This window comes from Scyliorhinus canicula, chromosome 14 (genome assembly GCF_902713615.1).
Source record: "Scyliorhinus canicula chromosome 14, sScyCan1.1, whole genome shotgun sequence".
Taxonomy (NCBI): domain Eukaryota; kingdom Metazoa; phylum Chordata; class Chondrichthyes; order Carcharhiniformes; family Scyliorhinidae; genus Scyliorhinus; species Scyliorhinus canicula.
In genome coordinates, this window is record NC_052159.1 from 156,749,751 (window position 1) to 156,773,751 (window position 24,001).

At 51.4% G+C, this 24,001-nt stretch overlaps 1 protein-coding gene across 1 annotated transcript in view; it reads left to right on the forward strand.

Annotated features, from left to right (window-relative positions):
- The window catches only part of itgbl1 (integrin, beta-like 1), a 229,780-nt gene that overhangs the window by 127,509 nt on the left and 78,270 nt on the right, over positions 1 to 24,001 (forward strand). Inside the window, exons 6-7 of the mRNA XM_038818664.1 lie at positions 3,831 to 3,971; positions 8,627 to 8,773. Coding sequence (XP_038674592.1) covers positions 3,831 to 3,971; positions 8,627 to 8,773 — 288 coding nt within the window. The remainder of the gene's footprint in view (positions 1 to 3,830; positions 3,972 to 8,626; positions 8,774 to 24,001) is intronic.

The following is a 24,001-nucleotide window of genomic DNA, read 5'->3' on the forward strand; positions in this document are numbered from 1 at the left end:
GTGCCCGTGGACCCTCGGGTTACCCCATGGCATGGACGGACAGCTGCAGTGAGCTCTAGACATCTCTGAGTCATCTGGCACTGCCAGTCCTGGAGGCCGCCCATTGTCTGCAGCGTGGCATCGATGCCCTCAGTAATGCTCCTCAGTGACTGGGCCAAGTTCAGCAGGGCCTCGACAATGTTTACCTGTGTCTGGGACATGTCCCTCAGCGACTGGGACATGATGTCGAGGCCCTCTGCCATGGTCGTCACAGACTGAGCCACGTCTTGGACACGCCCACTCATGGCTCAGACATCATGCTCCAGGTTTTTCACTGCGGCCGCCACCCTCGTAGTGTTGGCCACGGTGCCAGGCAACCACCATCTGCACCATCAGCCATTGGCACTCCTCCAATCGGCCTTGCAGTCGCTGGAACCTCGCTGCCAGCCCGTCCTGAAACTCACGGCTGTGTCCCATCATCTGTATCGACTCAGGGAGAATCAATCACCATTCTGGCTGGGAGGGGTTATCTGGGAGGGGTTAGCTGGGAGGGGTTAGCTGGGAGGGGTTAGCTGGGAGGGGTTAGCTGGGAGGGGTTAGCTGGGAGGGGTTATCTGGGAGGGGTTAGCTGGGAGGGGTTATCTGGGAGGGGTTAGCTGGGAGGGGTTAGCTGGGTCCTGGGGTCCAGACCTCCCACTGCTGTACCCCTCGGATGTTCCTGCCTCCACCTGATGTGCATCAGCAACTGAGGAGCTCACCAGAGAGTGACCCAGAACCCACTAATATCGCCCACCAAGGTGGGTGTTTCTGCACTGGCCTTGGGTGCGGGCAACGGCTGTGACACATTTCCGGAATTCTCCTCTGAGGTGGACTCTTGGGTGGCGGGGGGGGGGGGGGGGGGGGGGGGGGGGGGGGGGGCAGCGACTCTGGTTGGCCTGGCCTAATCTGATAGGCACAGCAATGGTCAGCAAAAGGGAAGGAAAAGGATGTGGGTAACGTCCAACTCATTGGGACGTCATCGGGGTGAAGGTACCCTGGCGAACCCTGGATCCAGGCGTACCCTGGATCCTGACTTCCCTTGCGCAGGATGACCTTATTGTCGGTCACTGATTGCTGCTCAACCACCCCCATGACCTCCAGCACCCTTTCCTCACGCGGGTGAAGCTTTGTAACTCGAGGACGCCACCCACCAACCTCCTCCCTCTCCTTCTTACGATGGGCTACCTTTCCCTGCTGGGACAAAAAAGAGGGCTTTGTGAGGCGCGTGCCTGGCGGGCCAGGGGGTCTGCAGCTGGTGACATGAGTGGGCACCATGCCTAGGCTGAAAGGGGTTGTGATGAGGAGTGTCAAAGGGAGATTCTGAGGAAGATGTTGGGAGGTTGGGTGTTGGGAAGGTGAGAGGTGACTGTGAGTGGATAGGGGCGGAGGGTCCAGGGGTGGCAGCGGGGGACTGATGCCAGGAGGAGCAAGGTGGTAAGTTGCCCTTGTAGCTCATAGGAAGTCATTCATCCTCTTACGACATTGGGCGGTAGACCTCCTTGTCACACAGCTGGCACGAACGGCAGCTACCCCGATATCTCAGGTGAGATGAGTCACATCTACCCCCTCGAGGGTACAGGGCAACCCGCCTTTCATCCGTGGCGTCCAGAAGCCTGGCCAGGTCTGCATCCAGAAAGCGAGGAGCCGGTCTCCACGCTGCCTCCCTCCTGGCTGGACTGAGAGTGAGGGGTGAGGGGCCATTTAAACGCTGCTCCCCCTTGTTAGCTGTGAACAGCTGAACCCCGAGATGAATGAGATGCCTGGGGAATCACCTGGATGGCTGTGATCCGCAGGTCATTTACTCAAGGGTGGTTTCCTAACCACTGTTTTTTTAAGAGGTTGTCTCTTTGTTTTCAAGTGATTCCTGGAAAGAGCAGCTGTGGGGATAACTCACTTTCAAATTATTTTGATAAAACTTTAATTTTCAGATACTGACTGACTGTAAGCGGGTCTGAAGGCTGCAGATGGGGAGAGCAGCGAAAAGAGCCTCATCCCAGGATAGACCCTCACTGCAGCCCCTCCAGCCCAGCACAACCCCCCCCCCCCCACCCCCCACCCCAGCCTCACATGAAGCATCCCCCTCGGCACCCTGTCGGCATTTGTAGGGAGTGTACTCACCCTCTTGCCACCCATTAGATTGCAAGCTGCCAGGTTGGCACTGCCAAGGGGCGTGGCCTGAAGGGAGGAGTGGAGGGGGGAGGCTGAAGGGGGTCTAATGGAATGTGAACTCCCACGATATTGGGCGGAGGTCAACCCAGCTGGGGCTCACGAATTGGCCTTCTAAAAGCCGGCCTGGACTGGGACCGCTGTGATCGAGGGTCCCGGTTGGGACCTTTGGTCTGTACGCAGCGTTGTGGCCTTTGCTTTTTGTTGAATAATTCGACTACGTTTAACTTACCTTCTTGGGTCTCATGAGCTTCCTAAGAGGCAACAAGAGATTGGATTAAGAGAGAGAGAAAAAAGCGACAGGAAGGAAGAATGTAATTTTTTTCTCACCAACTTACTAGCTTTAGAAACGAGACTGCACAGTGTCAATGATTGCCTCTCTGGGCAGGAGAGGTTGTGTGAGGTTGCAGATTCAGAAAGGGTCCTCACACAGTCCTAACTAACTGCAGTGAGCTCCATGGCTAATTGATGTGTAGATGCAGCAATTTCCTGGGACTCACAAGGAGTTTGAGGACGAGCTGGCGTTTTCGTGAGGCTAACGGTGGAGAAGAGCAAATCGTCCAATAACTTGTGATTAAGGCGCAACTCATGGGGAATCACTTCCTCGGCAGAGGCTGCTGAAGAATTTACAGATCAATAACAGCGAGCGGCCATTAAACCCAGTACCATGTTTCCAGTAAGTACTGGGCCAGTGAGCCAACGCAACGTGTACTGTTGAGTTGATTCATGCCTGTTTAGGGATTGTCGAGATCAGACTGCATTGACTACGCAGACAGAGGGAAACAACTAGTGGCTGCCAGGGAATCGAAAGAAAGGGTGCCCGGGTCTCTGAAGCACTCTCGGTCCCTGGTCCAGGCAGTGAACAGATGGGGTGATCCTGGGAGGCAGTGTTGGGAGTTCGAAATCTCTCCTCCAGGCCATAATCCTAGCCAAGCTGTTCCGGTACAGCTGCAGCATAGGCACCTAGCTGGCAATGTGGGATATTGCTCAATTAAGACAAAGGCAATCTGGTCAATTACCCCCCCCCACCCTCATTAGTCTCCTCTCCATCATCAGCAAAATGATGGAAGGCGTCACTGACAGAGCTATCAAGTGGCGTTTATTCAGCAATAACCTCCTCACTAATGCTCGATTTGGGTTCTGCCAGGGTAACTCAGCCCCTGACCTTGATGCAGACTTGGTTCAAAGGTGGACAATAAGGACTGAACTTCAGGGGTGAGGTGAGAGTGACTGCCCTTGACATCTTGACAGCATTCGACCGAGTGTGGCATCAAGGAGCCCGAGCTAAACTGGAGCCAATTTCCAATCAACTTGGGTAAAAATAGAAATAACACTTATAATAATTAAAGAAACCAAACCATTCAAGGGTCCACAATGAAAACGCCAGTAAACAGGAGCAAGGTTTAGCCTGGAAATTCCATCGGTTAGTGATCTCTTTGGGATGAGATGCTTTGCTGATGGTTTTATCAGAACAAGTGTGGGACTGCACCCAGACGCTGTGATGGGAGGGTGAAGAAGGAAGTGTACCCATAATGACTGCATAATAAATATAATTTATACCAGATGAGCATGGATTACATAGCATGGCCGTGTTTGATGACAGCACAATACTACCCTTCTCAAATCCTGCTGTGATTTCTCTTCAGGGAACTGTATCTGTGGTGAGTGTGCGTGCTATGACCTGGATCCAAGTGGTGAATATGGTGACATTCATGGAGCAACATGTGAATGCGATGAACGAGATTGTCATGCTGTATTTGACAGATATTCCGACAGTTTCTGTTCAGGTAAACAAACTCCGCCACAGGCCGATTGGAGGCTGACTTTACTTTTTAATAAGTCGCCAATTAATTGTCCAGATTTACCCATCTCCCATCTGACATTCTGCCGGAGTTATTTACAGCTACATTGGATCAGTGTTTGTTTTTATTTTTTGCCTCTCCCACCACCATCTGCTTGAGCTTTGCAAACATCATCCTTTTTTTCATTTAATCGCTCCTGCCTTCCAAGACTCTCCATTTGTTTCTTCCCCACTCCCTCCCCCTTTATTCCAGCCTCTGTACTTGCTTAAAACCAACGACATCTCCAAGCCATTCCAGATAGAACCAAAAGGCAGCGAGCTGGGACATTAACTCTGCTGCTCTTTCCACAGATGTTGCCAGACCAGTCCAGCCCAGAGTGTTGCCAGCATTTTCTGTTTTGAACTCGCAACGTCTTTAAAACCTGTTTCTAATACAATCTGATTTCTCTTCTATCCCGCCATCCCTGGTCGCCTCGTAGCCACAGTGCACTTGAGGTGTGCTTCAGAAAGGAGGCAGTGGAGGCAGATATTATCCACCCCCCCCCCCCCCCCCCCACCACACACACACCACCAGTCGTCTGTACATCCCATGAGAGTTTCAGATACAGAATACAGGAACAGCAGGAGGCCATTCAGCCTCTCAAGACTGTTACAGCGCCGCTCAATCAGGTCTTACCTCCACCTACTGACCTTGGTCATTAACACCGAGGATGATCAAAAGGCCGGAATTGGAGGAGAGCAGAGATTGTGGGCCTGGAGGAGATTACAGAGATAGGGAGGGAGTGAGGCCACGGAGAAATTTGCAAACAAAAGGAAGGACCTGCATTCATATAGGGCTTTCCACAACCACCAGACATCTCAAAGTACTTTGCAGGCAATGAAGTATTTTGGAAGTTTAGTCACTGTTGCATTGTAGGAAATCTTGCCGCCAATATGCACAGCAAGCTCCCACAAAGCAGGAGGTGAGAAGGGCCAGGTAATCTGCTTTTTGTGATGTTGATGGAGGGATTAAAAATTGGTCAGGGCCCCAGGAAGAACCCATCCTCCCCCCTCCCTCCCCCGTCACCTCCCCGCCGTGCTTTCCCTCCAACAAGGGGTTGGGAAGAGGAGTTGGGTGGTCAGCAGTTCAGTGGGAATCGAGTCGAGGGTACAGGGGTTTGTGCGAAGCTGAAATCCTTCATCAGGCCCTTGTCCTGGGCATTCAGCCATTCTTCCTGCCTGCCCTGATCTTCACCAGTTAGAAATCTAAATCAATCCATCACGAAGGAGAATTCAGAGCCACTAATCCACATTGTAAAATTATTCTGTTTTCTTACTCCTTAAATCAAGGATTTCAGAGCTGTACTGTTTCAAAAATCAATGAAAATGTCCAGAAAGGATCACAGAAAGGGACCAGAGAGTGTGGCATTTATAATATCTAAAACATTCTTAATCCTGACGTTCCTGAGCCTGATGGAATGAATACGTTTTGATCCTGACTGAGGCAGTGAGCTGATCAAACTGTGAGCGATCTGAATCACAGCGAGACTTCAAGGAGACACGGAGGAGGAAAGTATTTCCCAGTTGCTGTTCCTGCAAAACCTGGCAGGGAATTCGACGTCCGTGGTTTCTGACAGTTTTTGTCGGAGCTGGTAGTCGGGAATGACGAGAGGAAGGAAGAGAGTGTTCAGAAAAGGATGGATGTAAAATATCTTCCTGTTTCCAACTATTTCCGCCTCTGTAGCATTGCCCCCCCCCTTGGCCCTTGTGTCGGTTCATCTTGTTACTGAAACGCTCAGATATAAATTTTGCAAAGAATCACACTGAATTTACAGCACAGAAAATGGCCATTCGGCCCACCTGCTCCGTGCTGGTGTTTCTGCTCCACACTATCCTCCTCCCACCCACTTTTCATCTCAGCCTATCAGACATCCTGCTATTCCTCTCTCGCTCCACTTTCCCCCTATTGATACTATTCAGCTCAACTACTCCTCGTGGGAGTGAGTTCCACATTCTCATCACTGTTTGGATGAAGATGAATCCTGAGTGGATTTATTCGTGACTATCTCATATTCATGACTCTTACTTTTGATCTCCCCCACAAATAGAAATATATCGAACCCAATGGGCGCGATGGGGCGAGAGCGCAACGCGGCTTGTGGATCGCAGGGGAGGCCACCGTCAGCTTCCCCAAAGGGGGCGTGGCCAAATGGCACGCACCTAAGTAGAGTTTGAACCTACTTTGGCAAGCTTACCAGAGGGGGCCCATGCCCATGAAAGAAGGGTGGAGGAGAGTTTGAAGGGTGGGGGGGGGGGGTGCAGGGCAGGTAAGTAGGGGTGCCTGGGGGTGGGGTATTAGGGTCCTGGAGGTGGGGCCTGTAAAGGGCCGTGGGGGGGGGCCTGAAGAGGGTGGCCCCCAGGAACCCCATAGCAAGGTGTCCTCAGTTGGGGGGGGCGGGTGTAGGATAGTGAGGGGTGGAGGTGTAGGGTGTCGTGTTATTCACCCTGGGGTAACACGGATTGCAACTGGATGCAGTTAGACTGTAAAGCAGACACCAAACTTAGATGTTGGTTCAACACGATTTATTGAACTCCTGTAACAAGGCACACAGCTGGCTGTGGGTTGACACTCTACTACTCTAAGTGTGCTAACTCTAACTAACTACACCAGCCTAGCTCTGAGCCACGTGTAGAAGGTGCTAATGATATGTACACCCTGACTGTCACTACAGTTGTCACCAGTGGAAACAGGCGGAGTGCTGATGCCTCGTGTGTTTTATAGTGGGAAGCCCCCCTCTGGTGTTCTGTCTGGTGATTGGTAGTGTTCGGTCCTGTGTGTTGATTGGCTCACCTGGGTGTCTGTCACTGTCTGTCTTTACCTCATGATGTGTATGGGTGTATATTATGATGTAGGGTAGTGCCCATGTGTGTAGGAGATGACATTGCCCATGGTTGGGGAGAATAGGGGACCCACAAGCTCACTTAGAGATTGGGCCACCCTTTCAAAATGGCGACCCCATCTCTGAGTTCAGCTCCCCAGTGATAAAACAAATTATGAGGGTGCGATTCTCCCAAAAGACAACAAAGTCCCCGAGCGAACGCGTTTAGCCGCGTGTTTCCCATCGCTCGCAATTTCGAGAAACACTATTCACTGACTATTCGCTGCGGCTCGTGCTGAATAAGGGGCCTGAACAGGGAAGGCCCAGCCGAGGACGCACATAGCCCCGTTTTGCACAGTGGGGAGTTCTGGTGAGTGTTGTGTGGCCCCCAAAACAATCCCCGACCTCCACCCCAGCCCAAACACAATATGGGAGGGTCACCAGCCGGTAGCCTCCCCCAATACCCATGCAGGGCACCCCCGCTCCAATCACACCACGCATAAAATGCCAACTTGTCAGTGCCCACAGCAGCTGACACCTTGGCAGTGTTAGGCTGGCACCCATGTGGTCCCGCCAGGTACCCAGGTGCCACCAGCAGTCCCAGGGCACCACCCTTCCCAAACAGCACGCAGCTGGGAGTCTGCCATCCCCTGGGAGACCCCCACGAGTGCCGTTCCGTCTGGTTCCTGTTTGTGGGACCGTTTATTTTTCAAACAATATACTTTATTCATAAAATCTATAATAAGCATTACAGAACATTTCTAAGATGCAGATTTGCCAAAAACTGACCCGCCCATTGTGGCGGGATTCACATCGCAAAGTCTCGCAAGAGTGCGTTGAATCTTGCAAGGCGTTGCGAGCCGGGTGGTTCCCGGGAACGGGGTCTCCCGGTTTCACCTACCACGCCGCGGCAAGATGCTTTTCCAGCGCAGTGTGGCCAGAAAATCGCGCCGTATATCAAACCTTTTCATCATTTTAAAGGAAATGGCGACACCTGATATTTGTGCTTTTATTTTCCAGAGAAATCACCTGCCAGTTCAACCCTTGAAAGTTGAGACATCTCTCTTCATTATTCAGGGAGAGGAGGGATATTCAGACTATGTATTCTGCAAAAAAATATGCGCACACTTTCCTGATTCCACTTTTTCCATTTCAATTTAAATTCATTGTCCGTTTGGAAATTCATCTTGGGCACATTGCTCTTTCATTAAAAAATTACATTTAAGTGAATGTCAACAATAAAAGAACAAAAATTACCCTGTCACAGAGATATAATTTTAATTAAAATGTGTCTTAAAAACTATTCAAATAGAATTGCCTCTAATTTAAATGTGCAATCTTCCCTTCTGTTGATTGCTAATTGATTGCTGGGTTATCGCAGCATAGGAAGTTGCAAATAAATAAGAAAGAAGAAAACATTTTTGATAAACTGACATATCCAAGCAATAAGTATTGACGTTGAGAGCCTGACGATATCTATTTCCGTAATACTGCACAAGTAGCTGAACCCGGTGCTTGACTGCAACATCAACAACAACCTGCATTTATGTAGTACCCCTTTAATGTTCTAAACCATCCCAGGGTGATTGAAGGAAGATCTGATAGAGAAGAAAGAGAGGGGGAGAGCTTTGGGAAGTGAATTCCAGGCCTCAGGGTCGTCAATGGGAGCGATAAAACTAGGGGATGTACCAGAGTCCAGAATGTATCCGGGAGATAATGAAGAATATTGGTTTTGATGGTGTAAAATTAACTCTAATAGCTGACTTTTGGATTTAACTTTAAGGTGTTGGACAGTGCAACTGTGGGAGATGTGACTGTCAGGAAGGATGGTCAGGCAGAATGTGTGAGCATCCAGATTCCTGCCCCATGTCAGCTGAGGCAAGCCTGCAGAAATGTCGAGGGAATTCTAATTTTCCCTGCTCGGGAAGAGGTAGGCCCAATCTTGCTCTCTGCAGATACATTGAGGTTCGCCTCAGCTGCTTTGATATTAACTAATGTGCGTAAGATGCTTGTGGCTCAGTGAATTTCCGCTGATGATTCTCCACGTGCTCTGGCGGAAAACGGAGTTTACAATTTGCATAATTAGGTATCGGAGGAAATGTCACCTTTGTGGCACGGAGGGTGGCTCATTCACTCAAACCGAGATGTGACCGGCCACGGGTAAGGGATTAACATCTAGTTGAAGCCACTCCCAGAACGGAAGCAATACTGGACAGCAGGAAAAAAGAAAGTGCTTTGATTTCTACAGCAGTTTTCCCAACTGCAGGAATTCCTTTCCTGTCAAAGACGTCCTTTTAGAAATGTCATCACGATTGTAATTTTTAAAAAAATTCCAATTAAGGGGCAATTTAGCGTGGCCAATCCACCTGCACATCTTTGGGTTGTGGGTGTGAATCCCACGCAGACTCCACACGGACAGTGACCTGGGGCCGGGATCGAACCTGGGTCCTCGGCGCCATGAGGCAGCAGTGCTAGCCCTCGTACCGCCCCGCCATCACTGCTGCAATGTAGGAAATGCGACAGCCAAGTTGTGCACAGCAAGCCCCCACAACAATAGTTAAATAAACGACCATATCAGCCTTTTCTCATAATTAGATTTTTATATTAATGAGATGTGGACGTCTCTAATAGCCTTTGGGAAGTTGGTGGTGACCCACCCTCTTGAATCGTTGCCCTCCCAGTAGCAGATGTTCTCTCAGTCAGTCAGGGAGGGAGGTCCAGTGAGAGTGAAGCGATGGACAGATCAGCATGTTGGTTGAAGGATTAATATTCCAATGGGGAGAACACATTTGCTCTTCTTCAATTAGTCTCAATGGATCTTTTCCGCCCACCGAGGGCAGACAGGACTTTGTTTCAACATCACATCCAAAAGATGGCACGTTCGACACTGCGGCATTCCCTCAGTCATGCCCTGGGAGTGCTGGCCCAGATTACGTGCCTACGTTGCTGGATTGGGGATTGAACACACAACCTTCCTAATCATCAGGCAGAATGTGCAATCCACTGAGTTACAGTAAAATCATTATTTCGTGGGATGTGGGCATCGCTGGCTGGGCCAGTATTCCTTACCCATCCTTAATTGCCCCTGGAGAAAGTGGTGGTGAGCTGTCTTCATGAACCGCTGCAGTCCCGGTGGTGTAGGTAAACCCACTGTGCTGTTAGGGAGGTATCGGGGCTACGATGAGTGAGTTTGGTAAGTGAGCTTTACTCCCATTTCTTAATATCATTTTTGAGAATCTTCATACATTGAAGTTTACTTCCATGGTTTATTGTTAATTTGCATTTTGTTTTTGCTGAATGGCTACAACATTGTGATCCTGGTGCTGGAATTCCCTGAATTATTGAGCGCAATGTAAGAGTTCCAGAGGGTGGCCGCTTGCCTTTGATTTATGCTGATTTACATTCAGTTGCATGGCAATCTCCTCAAACTGTTCAGGTGCTCTGGGGGTCAGTTTGACAAAGGCCTCCATCTGTCCATTTACACAACTCTGCACATGTTCTGCCCAGGAACCTTCTGACCCGCATTTGGGTCCTTCCTTTGGGGCTGTGCTTTCGACCTTCTGCTGCCTGACTTGTCGGTTTCTGCCCCCCGTCCCTCCCTCCCCTCCCTTTCACCCGCCCCCCACCCTTCCCATTTCTCCCCCCTTCCTCCATCCCTTTCCTTTGTGCCTTGTGGCCCATCGGTGGATCCCCCTGTCCTCTGCTCGGGGGCCCATCGGTGGATCCCCCTGTCCTCTGCTCGGGGGCCCATCGATGGATCCCCCTGTCCTCTGCTCGGGGGCCCATCGATGGATCCCCCTGTCCTCTGCTCGGGGGCCCATCGATGGATCCCCCTGTCCTCTGCTCAGTGGCCCATCGATGGATCCCCCTGTCCTCTGCTCTATTGGCTGTTGGCCACAGACAGGTCCTGGAACAAGTTGGTGAATGGCCTCCACGTCCTGGTGGAAGGCGCTTCCGACCCCCGGATGGCGAATTTGATTTTCTCCAGTTGGAGAAATTCGGGCAGATCTGCCAGCCAGTCTACAGCTGTGGGTGGTGCTGCCGATCGTCAGCTAAAAACACCACGGTCATTTTGTCGACTGTCATAAAAAAGGGCCTGTCTGTTGATTGTCTGTCTGTGCGGAGTCTGCACGTTCTCCCCGTGTGTGCGTGGGTTTCCTCCGGGTGCTCCGGTTTCCTCCCACAGTCCAAAGACGTGCAGGTTAGGTGGATTGGCTGTGCTAAATTGCCCCTAGGTGTGGTTGCGGGGATTAGGGTGGGGGGTTGGACTGGGTAGGGTGCTCTGACAGAGGGCCGGTGCAGACACGATGGGCCGAATGGCCTCCTTCTGCACTGTCGGGGTTCTACGATTCTAAGATTTCCACTCTGGTCCTTTTGCTGGTTGCTCTAAATCTAGGGGCTGGTTTAGCTCACTGGGTCTAAATCGCTGGCTTTTAAAGCAGACCCAGGCAGGCCAGCAGCACGGTTCAATTCCCGTACCAGCCTCCCCGAACTGGCGCCGGAATGTGGCGACTAGGGGCTTCTCACAGTAACTTCATTTGAAGCCTACTCGTGACAATAAGCGATTTTCATTTCATTTTCATTTTCATCTGTGCCCCTCTGGTCCGCCATTCCCCTGCCCATGGAAGCATTTTCTCATCATGCACTCTTATCAAAACCCTTCATAAGTCTGAACGCATCTATTAAATCTCCCCTTAATCTACTCTGGTGTAAGGAGCAGCTTCTCCAGTCTGCCTCAGTGCTGGACCCCCCTCACCCCTCACCCCTGCTAAACCTCCTCCGCACATCCCTCGCAGTGCACAGCAATAAATGTGTCTTTGATATACTATTTGCCCGTCATTTTTTGATCCTGCATTTCCCACAGCCTCAGCACCGAAGCGATTATAAGCTGTGCTGGTTTCCATGGTGATAGCTCTCTGCTGGCTGCAGTGTCGCTGCAGATATGCACTTTAATACTGTGTCATTAAAGCTGCTGAATTATAACATTTTCCGTGTCTGTGATTGGCAGAGCTACAGCGTTGAAAAAAAGTGACAGCCTCACCCCCCCGCCCTTGGGAATCAAAATTAGTTCAGACACCAGTCAACTGAAGCAGGATCCAATTCCACCGCCTTTGGAATGTTCCAGTGTTGCATATTAATAAAGGAATTAACGGGTGATCTAATCGAGGTGTTACAGATGATTAAAAGAGTTGATGGGATCGACAGGGAGAAACTATTTGCTCTGGTGGGGGTGGGGAGGAGGGGGGGGGGGGTAGGGGGTAGTCCAGAACGGAGAGCAGGGGGGGGGGGGGGGACAGAACCCTCAAATCTGAGCTTGGGGTAGAAAAGAGCTCAGCCTGGGGCTCAATTGAAAATTTCAAAACTGAGACTGTGTAGCGCTAACAATTATACTCAAAGCCGAGAGACTAGTACAATAGAGGCTTTATTGCTGTACGATGTTGTCCCTCCATCTGCAACAGTAGACTAAGGGTCTGAGCAGCTCTCATACATTTATACATAAGCTCCCTGTGGGCGGAGCTAGCCGGCAGGGGCTGACCGGAGGAACCTGTATTACAGGTACAGGCATACATCCCCCTACTGCAGTACACATAACTACAGTGGTTATCTCACCACAGACTGATAAATTTTTATTGGGGAAAGGGGATTAAGGATTATGGAACCAACACGGCGGCGCGGTGGTTAGCACTGTTGCTTCACAGCGCCAGGGACCCGGCGTTCGATTCCCGGCTTGGGTCACTGTCAGCGCAGTGTCTGCACGTTCTCCCCCGTGTCTGCGTGGGTTTCCTCCGGGCGCTCCGGTTTCCTCCCACAAGTAACTTCATTGTAGTGTTAATGTAAGCCTACTTGTGACACTAATAGAGATTATTATTATTAAATGGAGTTAAAACGCAGAGCAAACGTGATCTCATTGAATGTCGATCAGGCTTGCGGGATGGAATGGCACGGGAAAACGAGTAAAACCTCTTTGAACTAGTCTTGCATGCCTTGCAGACGCACAAACGTACGATCAAGGAGTTGGGCCATTCAGCCCCTCAAGCCAGCTCCGCCATTCAATAAGATCATGGATGATATGACAGTAAGTTCAAGTCTGTGTCCCACCTAACCCCCCCCCCCCGATAACCTTTCACCCCATCGATTACCATGAATCTATTCGCCTCGGCCTTAAAGATGTTCAAAGATTCGGCTTCCACCACCTTTTCAGGAAGAGAGTTCCAGAGATGCACACCCTCAGAGAGAAAGAATTGCGCCTTTTTAAACAGTGGCCCCTAGTTCACGGCTCTCCCACAGGAGGAAACATACTCTCCACACCCACCCTCAGGATCTGCTTCAATCAGGTCGCCTCTCACTCTTCTAAACTCCAGTGGTTAGAAGCACAGCCTGTCCAACTTTTACACATCAGACAACCCGCCCATTCCTGGTATTAGTCTGCTAAACCTTCTCTGAACTGCTTCCAACACATTTACATCTTTCCTTAGAGATCAATACTGCACACAGTGCTCCAGATATGGTTTCACTCGTGTGCTGAACAACAGAAGCATAACCTCTATACTTTTTATTTAATTCTCCTCGCAATAAATGATAACATTCTATTAGCTTTCCTAATTACTGTCTGTGCGGAGTCTGCATGTTCTCCCCGTGTCTGCGTGGGTTTCCTCCGGGTGCTCCGGTTTCCTCCCACAGTCCAAAGATGTGCAGGTTAGGTGGATTGGCCATGATAAGTTGCCCTTAGTGTCCAAAGAGGGGCAGGTTAGGGGGGATTATGAAGATAGGGCGGGGAGTGGGCCTAGGTCGGGTGCTCTTTCAGAGGGTCGGTGCAGACACGATGGGCCGAATGGCCTCTATCTTGCGCTGTATGGGTTCTGTGGTACTTACTGTACCTGCAGACCTGCCTTTTGTGATACATGCACCAGGATACTCAAACCTCTTTGCACCTGAAGGGGCTGGTTTAGCTCACTGGGCTAAATTGCTGGCTTCTAAAGCAGGCCAGCAGCACCTTTCGATTCCCGTACCAGCCTCCCCGGACAGGCGCCGGAATGTGGTGACTAGGGGCTTTTCACAGTAACTTCATTGAAGCCTACTCGTGACAATAAGCGATTTTCATTTCATTCATTTTTAATTTTTTCATTGAATCCAGTATTACTGGCACCGGAACCTCTTTGATGCAGGTGATTGGATGAGGGTCAGGAGATTGGATGCAGAGAGGTGATTGGGTGAGGGTCAGGTGACTGGGTGAGGGTCAGGTGACTGGGTGAGGGTCAGATGATTGGGTGAGGGTCAGGTGACTGGGTGAGGGTCAGGTGATTGGGTGAGGGTCAGGTGATTGGGTGAGGGTCAGATGATTGGGTGAGGGTCAGGTGACTGGGTGAGGGTCAGGTGACTGGGTGAGGGTCAGGTGACTGGGTAAGGGTCAGGCATGGGGAGTTTAACCGCTTTCATTGTTCCAAAACATTTTGGGCGGAATTTAACAGAAAAGATTCTCAGTTCATTTGTAGTGGGTTTTGCAGGGAGTTTCCCGTCAGCTTTGCCAGTGAGTTCCCCACTCAATGCCTGGGAGAGACCCCATTGGTGACGCCGAAGGGAACTCTGAGGAAGCGATAGAGGCGGCCATCTGCTTTGAAGGCAGTGTATTGGCGGTCCTCTGGGCGGATGGAGAGCTGGTGGTAGGCGGACGTCAAGTCAACTGTGGAGAATACAGGTGATTGGGTGAGGGTCAGGTGACTGGGTGAGGGTCAGGTGACTGGGTGAGGGTCAGATGATTGGGTGAGGGTCAGGTGACTGGGTGAGGGTCAGGTGACTGGGTGAGGGTCAGGTGACTGGGTGAGGGTCAGATGATTGGGTGATTTACTGCGCAATCTGATTGACCATGTCAGATATGCGTGGGAGGGGGTACGCGTCGAGCTGCGTGTACCGGTTGATGGTCTGACTGTCGTCAATGATCATCCTGTGCTTCTCCCCAGTCTTCACTACTACCACTTGAGCTCTCCAGGGGCTGTTGCTGGTCTCAATGACCCCCTTCCCGCAGAAGCCGTTGGATCTCCGACCTGATGAAGGTCCTGTCCTGGGCACTGTACCGTCTGCTCCTAGTGGCGACGGGTTTGCAGTCCGGGGTGAGGTTCGCAAACAGTGAAGCTGGATCGACCTTAAGGGTTGTGAGGCCGCAGATTCTGAGGGGGGGGGCAGGGGTCCGCCGAATTTCAAAGTCAGGCTTTGGAGATGGCATTGAAAATCCAGGCCGAGTAACAGGGCAGCGCAGAGATGGGGGAGGGCGTAGAGCCTGAAGCTGCTGAACTCTACGCCCTGGACGGTGAGGGTCGCGATACAGTACCCCTGGATTTCAACGGAATGGGATCCGGAGGCCAGGGGGATTTTCTGGGTGACGGGGTGTACCGGGAGGGAGCAGCGCCTTACCGTAGTGGGGTGGATGAAACTCTCTGTGCTCACGGAGTCAAAAAGGCAGGTCGTCTCGTGCCCATCGATCTTCGCCGTCATCGTAGCGGTCGCGAGGTTGCTGGGCCGAGGCTGATCCTGGGTGATAGAGGCGAGCTGCGGAAGATGCTGGGAGGTCCCAGGCCGATCAGCGGTGGCGTAGGTAGCGGTAGGCGGCGAATGGTCAGACGAACAGGGGTCCTGAGGCGAGGTCCAAAATGGCGCTGAAGATGCGGGTGCGCACATGGCGGGCAGCATCAAAGATGGCGGTGCCCACGGGCTGCACGTGGCTTGCGGTGGGGAAGATGGCAGCGCCCACGGGCTGCACGTGGCTTGCGGAAGAGAAGATGGTGCCGATCCTGGGTTGCACGTGGGGGTTGTAGAAATGCCGGGACTGGAAACAGCGGCGACCGACCAGGCCTGGCAAACAGAAATGAAGTGTCCATTCTTCCCACACCCGTTGCAGGTCGTGCTCTGCGCCGGGCAGCGCTGCCTGGGGTGTTTGCTTTGTCCACAAAAATAACACTTGGGCCCCCCCGGAGTTGGTTGGCTGCCGCGTGGCGCAGGCTTGCGGTGAGCTGGGGTCGGCAGCTGGTGGGGCCCACGATGCCCACGAGGGTGCCGCGCGGTCGGGGGCGTAGGCCTCTAGAATACGGGAGGCCACTTCTAGTGAATTAGCAAGCTGCCTAGTCTCTGCAAGATCGAGTGTACCCCCTTCCAATAGTCGCTGGCGGACGTACGTAGACTTCATGCCCGTGACATTAGCGTCTCTGATTAATAGTTCGGTGTGTTGGACTGCCGGAACTGCCACAGTTCCTACCGAGGATCTGTAGGGCCCGCAAGAAATCATCCAGAGTCTTCCGGGGGAGTTGCCGTCTCGTGGCCAGGAGGTACCTGGCGTACACTTGATTCGCCGGTTTAACGTAATGTCCCTTTAGGAGCGTCATCGCCTCTGTACAGGTGGCCGCATCCCGGATGAGGGGGAAAATGTCAGGGCTCACCTGCAAGTAGAGGACGTGGAGCTTCTGCAAGTCCGAGGGTTCTTCAGTGGCTGCTCTGAGGTAGCCTTCGAAGCAGGCTAGCCAGTGGTCGAAGGTAGATGTGGCGTTGGCTGCGTGAGGGCTCAGCTGCAGGCGATCAGGCTTGATTAGGAGATCCGTCTTTTAAAATCTTGTGCAATAAATTGATGTACCGTCAATTACAACAAGACGAGACTGGTGAAACAATCGAGGCTTTATTGCACAAGATGCTGTGTCTCCCGCAGCTGGAACCAGAATGGAAGCAGCAAAGGAGAGCACACACTTTTATACCCCGCCTGCTGGGCGGGGCCAGCAGTGCAGGAGAGCACACACTTTTATACCCCGCCTGCTGGGCGGAGCCAGAAGGCTGGGATTTACCGTCGTACCTGTAATATACGGGCAGTGCCATAATATATACAATATATCACTAGTGGTGTTTAGAATGGCCACACTGCACACGAAAAGCAGTTGGCCGCAGCTCAGCACGGCTGATAGAAGCCGGTAGAGCCCGCTCCCAGGATCTACCCCACTCGCACCGCCCCGCCAGATCTTGTAAATCCGGCCCATTGTGGGCGGGATCACTTTTTAACAAATTTGCATATTAGACCGAGGCAGCTTGTCTCACTTTAATGTGCAGATTCCCGAGGTTCTGGAGGCGTTGGGAACTAACTCCTTTGTCTCAGAGACCTCGGGCGAGTGCTGCTCTCTACAAAGGGGACCCAGATGTATGGCACTCGGGGGGGGGGGGGGGGTCTCCCAGGGAATAGGAGGCCCCCAGGTGCATGCTCTTTGGGCAGGGTGGCACCCTGGCATGGCTGGTGCCAACTGGGCGCCCTGGCACAGCCATCCCAGCGGTGCCAGGTTGGGACTGTGCCACGCTGGCATTTTATGTGCGCTGGTGATTGGGTCGGAGGTGCCCTGCGTGGGTGTTATGTGGGGGAGAGATCGGGGACCAGGGGAGGCTCTCCCATAGTTCGTTGGGAGGGGGGGAGGGGCGGCGAACGGAGTTTGTGGGGGGGGGGCGGCGAACGGAGCTCCTCTATGCACAAATGGGGCTACGTGTGACCTCGGCTACGTGTCCCTCGCTAAGGCCCCCTATCTAAGGCAGGTGCCGTTTTATAGCACTGTGTTTCTCAGCGCTGTGAGCGCCGGGAAACACATGGCTAAACGCGCTCGCTATGGGACTTTGGTCCTTTTTAGTTAAATCGTGCCTGGAGTCACTTTTTTGGGCCAAAGGGAGTTTCTCGCCAGTTTAGCCCACAATAGAATTTTCTTCAGCCCTGGGAAGCTGAACTCAGAGATTGGGCCACCATTTTGAAAGGGTCTAAATGAGCTTGTGGGTCCCCCACACTACCCACCCATTGGCAATGTCACTCCCCCACACATGGGCACTACCCCACACCCTCCCAACTGAGGACACCCTGCTATGGGGTCCCTGGAGGTCCCCTCTCTTCAGGCCACCCTACACCACTTACTGGCCCCCTCCAGGAACCCCCCCCCCACCCAACAAACCTCCTTGAAGGCCCCTACTTAACTGCCATGCAACCCCCACCCTTCAAACCGCCTCCCTTTACCCTCTGCTCATGGTGCTTAACAGTGCCACCCTGGCACCCTTGCACTGGCACCTGGGCAGTGCTCCTGCCAGCTTGACAGTGCCACCTGGGCACCTTGGCAGAGTCAGGGTGACCCTCTGGAACATGGGCACCGTCGCAGTGACACCCTGGCACTGCCGAGGTGCCCAGCTGGGCAGTGCCTGTGTTCCAAGGGGAGGGCCCTGCGCAATCCTTGACCAGTCACAAGTCTCCACTGGCCCGAGAGAGCCCGCGGGTGCCATTCCGCCTGGTGAAGCAGCACTGATCGGCGCCTGGCTGCACCCTCCCTGGGAGGCCGGTAAGATCCCGGGTAAGCATGCCTGAGTAGGTCTAAACCCTACTTAGGTGCATGTCGTTTGTTCAACCCCCTTTGGGCGTGATTCAGAATCTGACTTGGGTATAATCCCATGAGGCATTAGGACTGACAGTGGCCCTGGAGATGGTGCGGGGGAGATTTACCCGAATGGGACCAGGGATGAGAGACTGAAGTGTCATAAGATGTTGTGTGCAGTTTGATAGGTCTCATGAAGGGGTCCTAAGTCTTGTATAGTCTAACAGTAAATGATTAATAAATACTTTTAAATAAGCACATATGGACAGTACAAAGTCGAATCCAGGAGCTGTCTCCATGCTTGCCTCCACACAGGTCTCTGTCCAGTACAAGATTACCCTCTAGACTATGGTCATGTGTTCATTTACAACGCCCTGTAGGTGGTGCTGAACCCAGTCCCATCTTAATCCTTTTTATCATAGAATTTACCATAGAATTTACAGTGCAGAAGGAGGCCATTTGGCCCATCGAGTCTGCACCGGCTCTGGGAAAGAGCACCCTACCCAAGGTCAACACCTCCACCCTATCCCCATAACCCAGTAACCCCACCCAACACTAAGGGCAATTTTGGACACTATGGGCAATTTATCATGGCCAATCCACCTAACCTGCACATCTTTGGACTGTGGGAGGAAACCGGAGCACCCGGAGGAAACCCACGCAGACACGGGGAGGATGTGCAGACTCCGCACAGACAGTGACCCAAGCTGGAATTGAACCTGGGACCCTGGAGCTGTGAACCGATTGTGCTATCCACAATGCTACCGTGCTGCCCTATTGATAGATCTTTCAAAGAGCTAGCACGGGTGCAGTGGGATGAATGGCCTCCACCGTGCTGGCAGATTGTGTTTCTAATTGCGCTGTGCACCGTTTTGGACAAAGCTTTGGAAAATCTGCCTCAACATTGGAACAAACAGTTTGCCAGGCCGATGATTCAATATTCCAGAAGTATCTGGAGTCTCGCATGAATTTACTTCCATCACTGCCAAAAGAAATATATGGAAGACAGAAGAGTTTGCTGAAGTTATTTGTTAAACAGCTGTGCTCAGCTGTTTATGGATAGAGGTGTCGTTATTATTATTGGAGAAGTCTGAGTGAATTGATATACTTAACTCAGTGATTGCTGGGCCAATTATCACAGGCTCGAATAAAACAGGGAAATTGAAATACACACACTCACACTCCCACATTCAGTGAACACACACTCACACTCCTGGGTTCAGTGAACACACACTCACACTCCCGGGTTCAGTGAACACACACTCACACTCCCACATTCAGTGAACACACACTCAAACTCCCGGGTTCAGTGAACACACACTCACACTCCCGGGTTCAGTGAACACACACTCACACTCCCACATTCAGTGAACACACACTCAAACTCCCGGGTTCAGTGAACACACACTCACACTCCCACATTCAGTGAACACACACTCACACTCCCAGGTTCAGTGAACACACACTCACACTCCCGGGTTCAGTGAACACACACTCACACTCCCGGGTTCAGTGAACACACACTCACACTCCCGGGTTCAGTGAACACACACTCACACTCCCGAGTTCAGTGAACACACACTCACACTCCCGGGTTCAGTGAACACACACTCACACTCCCACATTCAGTGAACACACACTCACACTCCCAGGTTCAGTGAACACACACTCACACTCCCGGGTTCAGTGAACACACACTCACACACTCGAAGTCAGTGAACACACACTCACACTCCCGGGTTCAGTGAACACACACTCACACTCCCGGGTTCAGTGAACACACACTCACACACTCGAAGTCAGTGAACACACACTCACACTCCCGGGTTCAGTGAACACACACTCACACTCCCACATTCAGTGAACACACACTCACACACCCGAGTTCAGTGAACACACACTCACACTCCCGGGTTCAGTGAACAAACACACACTCAAATTCAGTGAAAACACACGCACTCGAATTCAGTGAACACACACTCACATTCCCGAGTTCAATGAACACACACACACTGAAATTCAGTGAACACACACTCACACACTCCCGGGTTCAGTGAACACACACGCATACTCCCGAGTTCAGTGAACACACACTCACACTCCCGGGTTCAGTGAACACACACTCACACTCTCGGGTTCAGTGAACACACACTCACACTCCCGGGTTCAGTGAAAACACACTCACACTCCCACATTCAGTGAACACACACTCACACTCCCGGGTTCAGTGAACACACACGCACACTCGAATTCAGTGAACACACACTCACACTCCCACATTCAATGAACACACACTCAAACTCCCGGGTTCAGTGAACAAACACTCACACACTCGAATTCAACGAATACACACTCACACTCTCGAGTTCAATGAACACACACACACTCAAATTCAGTGAACACACACTCAAACTCCCGAGTTCAGTGAACACACACTCACACTCCCGGGTTCAGTGAACACACACTCACACTCCCGGGTTCAGTGAACACACACACACTCGAATTCAGTGAACACACACTCACACTCCCACATTCAGTGAACGCACACACACTCGAATTCAGTGAACACACACTCACACTCCCGGGTTCAGTGAACACACACACTCGAATTCAGTGAACACACACTCACACCCCCTCATTCAGTGAACACACACTCACTCCCGGGTTCAATGAACACACACTCACACACTCAAATTCAGTGAACACACACTCACACTCCCGGGTTCAGTGAACACACACTCACACTCCCAAGTTCAATGACCACACACACACTCAAATTCAGTAAACACACTCACACACTCGAATTCAGTGAACACACACTCACACTCCTGAGTTCAGTGAACACTCACACACACTCGAATTCAGTGAATACACACTCACACTCCCACATTCAGTGAACACACACTCACACTCTCGAGTTCAATTAACACACTCACACTCCCGGGTTCAGTGAACAGACACTCACACACTCGAATTCAGTGAACACACACTCACACTCCTGAGTTCAGTGAACAAACACACACTCGAATTCAGTGAACACACACTCACACTCCAGAATTCAGTGAACACACACACTCACACTCTCAAGTTCAGTGAACACACACCCACACTCCCGAGTTCAATGAACACACACTCACACTCCTGAGTTCAGTGAACACACACTCACATTCCCACATTCAGTAAACATGCACTCACACTCCCGAATTCAGTGAACACACACTCACACTCCTGAGTTCAGTGAACACACACTCACACTCCTGAGTTCAGTGAACACACACTCACACTCACACCTGAGTTCAGTGAACACACACTCACACTCCTGAGTTCAGTGAACACACACACACTCCCGAGTCAGCCGCGGCACAGTGAAATCAGTGAGAAGCTGAGTGAAACCTTCACTCACAACACTTCAGTGAACATTACTGCAAAGTGTTACATTCATGCGTGCCTTTCTGTCTCTACAGTATCATTCATTATTAGTATTTATCTTCATACTCCACAAGTTTGAATCCTGAGGGCCCAGATACAGTGCAGTCTGTAAAATGCCCTATTTAGCTTCAATTTGAACTCTTTCCTTCAAGAATTATTCATTTCTGCTCAATTATGGGACAGTGCACTATAAAACAATGTCTACTTTCAGCTCAAAGGACTCGAGTCATACGCAATTCTTCCTGACCAAAACATCCCCTTTCCTTTGGCGTCTGCATCAATAATTGAGGGACGGGCCCTGGGCTCGATCTATGCCGGATGATTATTAATCTTTTACTGACTGGGCAGTTGGAACTAATTGGGGCTCATCATCTAACTGTTCTTTAGATAGTAGTCAGAACTTTAGAGGGTGAGCAGTGTGATGTGGGACACGAGTATGAAATGTAAAGTAGAGAAAAAGATCCTGATAGTTGCTAGAGGAAATAAAAGACAATGCAAAATGAATAAAAGTACAATCAGAATGGAACAAAGTCAGCTTTGTTCAGGGCATTGATTTAGAAAAGAATCAAGGGGGGGGAAGGAAATGGAGAAATTAAGAATTCACTTAAATTTCAGAGTCTGTGCAATGTTGTGTACTTTGGTCCCATCGTCCCAATGATGAGTAGATTGAGTAGATTGCAGTGAACAGCAACCCCATTTTGACTGTACCCTTGCAGTTCCTGCTTGCAAAATGCAGAACATGACGCCGAAGTTTTGATGTGATTTTGCGCTTGGACAGCACATGCTGAACAACCCGGAGTGCGCCATGAAATTAATTGACAACCAATTCAAAGGGCAGCATGGTGGCGCAGTGGTTGGCACTGCTGCCTCACGGCGCCGAGGTCCCAGGTTCGATCCCGGCTCTGGGTTATTGTCCGTGTGGAGTTTGCACATTCTCCCCGTGTTTGCGTGGGTTTCGCCCCCACAACCCAAAGATGTGCAGGCTAGGTGGATTGGCCACGCTAAATTGCCCCTTAATTGGAAAAAATGGATTGAGCACTCTGAATTTATTTTTAAAAACATCATTCAAAATTATCATTCAGATTCAGAGCGTGGCTCACTTTTATTTAAAGCTATTTATATCCATACACTGGGACCTGCCTTCTGCAGGCAACAGGATCGTGTCCAGGCATTGTGCCATTTTAAAAATTAAACAAATGCTTGGCAGACAGTCGTTCTGGTCAACCAATCAAGAGACGACCTGCCAACCAATCAGCATCCTTGACTCATGCAGTATAAATTGTTGCTCCCTTTGAAATTTGCCTTTCTTGCATCTGTCCTGATGAATACAATGTTTAAGTATCACTGAATGTACAGTGCAGAAGGAGGATATTCGGCCCATCGAGTCTGCACCAGCTCTTGGAAGGAGCACCCTACCTAACCCCACACCTCCACCCTATCCCAGTAACACAGTAATCCCACCGAACCTTGTTGGACACTAAGGGCAATTTAGCATGGCCGATCCACCTAACCTGCACACCTTTGGCCTGTGGGAGGAAACCGGAGCACCCGGAGGAAACCCACGCAGACACGGGGAGAACGTGCAGACTCCGCACAGACAGTGACCCAAGCCGGGAATCAAACCCAGGTCCCTGGTGCTGTGAAGCAATAATGCTAACCACTGTGGTACCATGCCGCCCTTACAACCAATCACTGCTCTAATGAAAGAAATGCAAGAGCCAGTTTGCCCACAAACAAGAATTAGAATCCATTCTATTCAATTCTTATGATCGGGTGATCAGGTGCTATTTACTTGTTGAGATATGCTTTGCAAAAATTCATTGATGGGGTGTGGGTTTGGCGGGCTGGGTCTGCATTTATTGCCCGCCCCTAATTCCTCTTGAGAGGGCAGATAAGCGTCAAGCGCATTGCTGTGGGTCTGGAGTCACATGCAGATCACAGATTCGGACGGCAGATTTCCTTCCCCAAAGCAGATTAATGAACCAGATGGATTTTTAGACAATCGACAAGTTTCATGATCATCGTCAGACTTTTAATCCGAGATTTCTTATTTTTCAGAAGTGGAATTCAAACTTCACCATCTGCCGAGGCAGGGCGTGTTCCTGGGTCCCCTGGGGGGGGGGGGGGGGGGGGGGTGGCGGGACAGGGTGTGTCCCTGGGTCCCCTGGGGGGGGGGGGGGTGGCGGGAGGGGTGTTCCTGGGTCCCCTGGGGGGGGGGGGTTGGCGGGACAGGGTGTGTCCCTTGGTCCCCTGGGGGAGGGGGGGGGTGGCGGGACAGGGGTGTTCCTGGGTCTCCTGGGGGGGTGGGGGGGGGTGGCGGGACAGGGTGTGTTCCTGGGTCCCCTGGGGGGGGGGGGGGT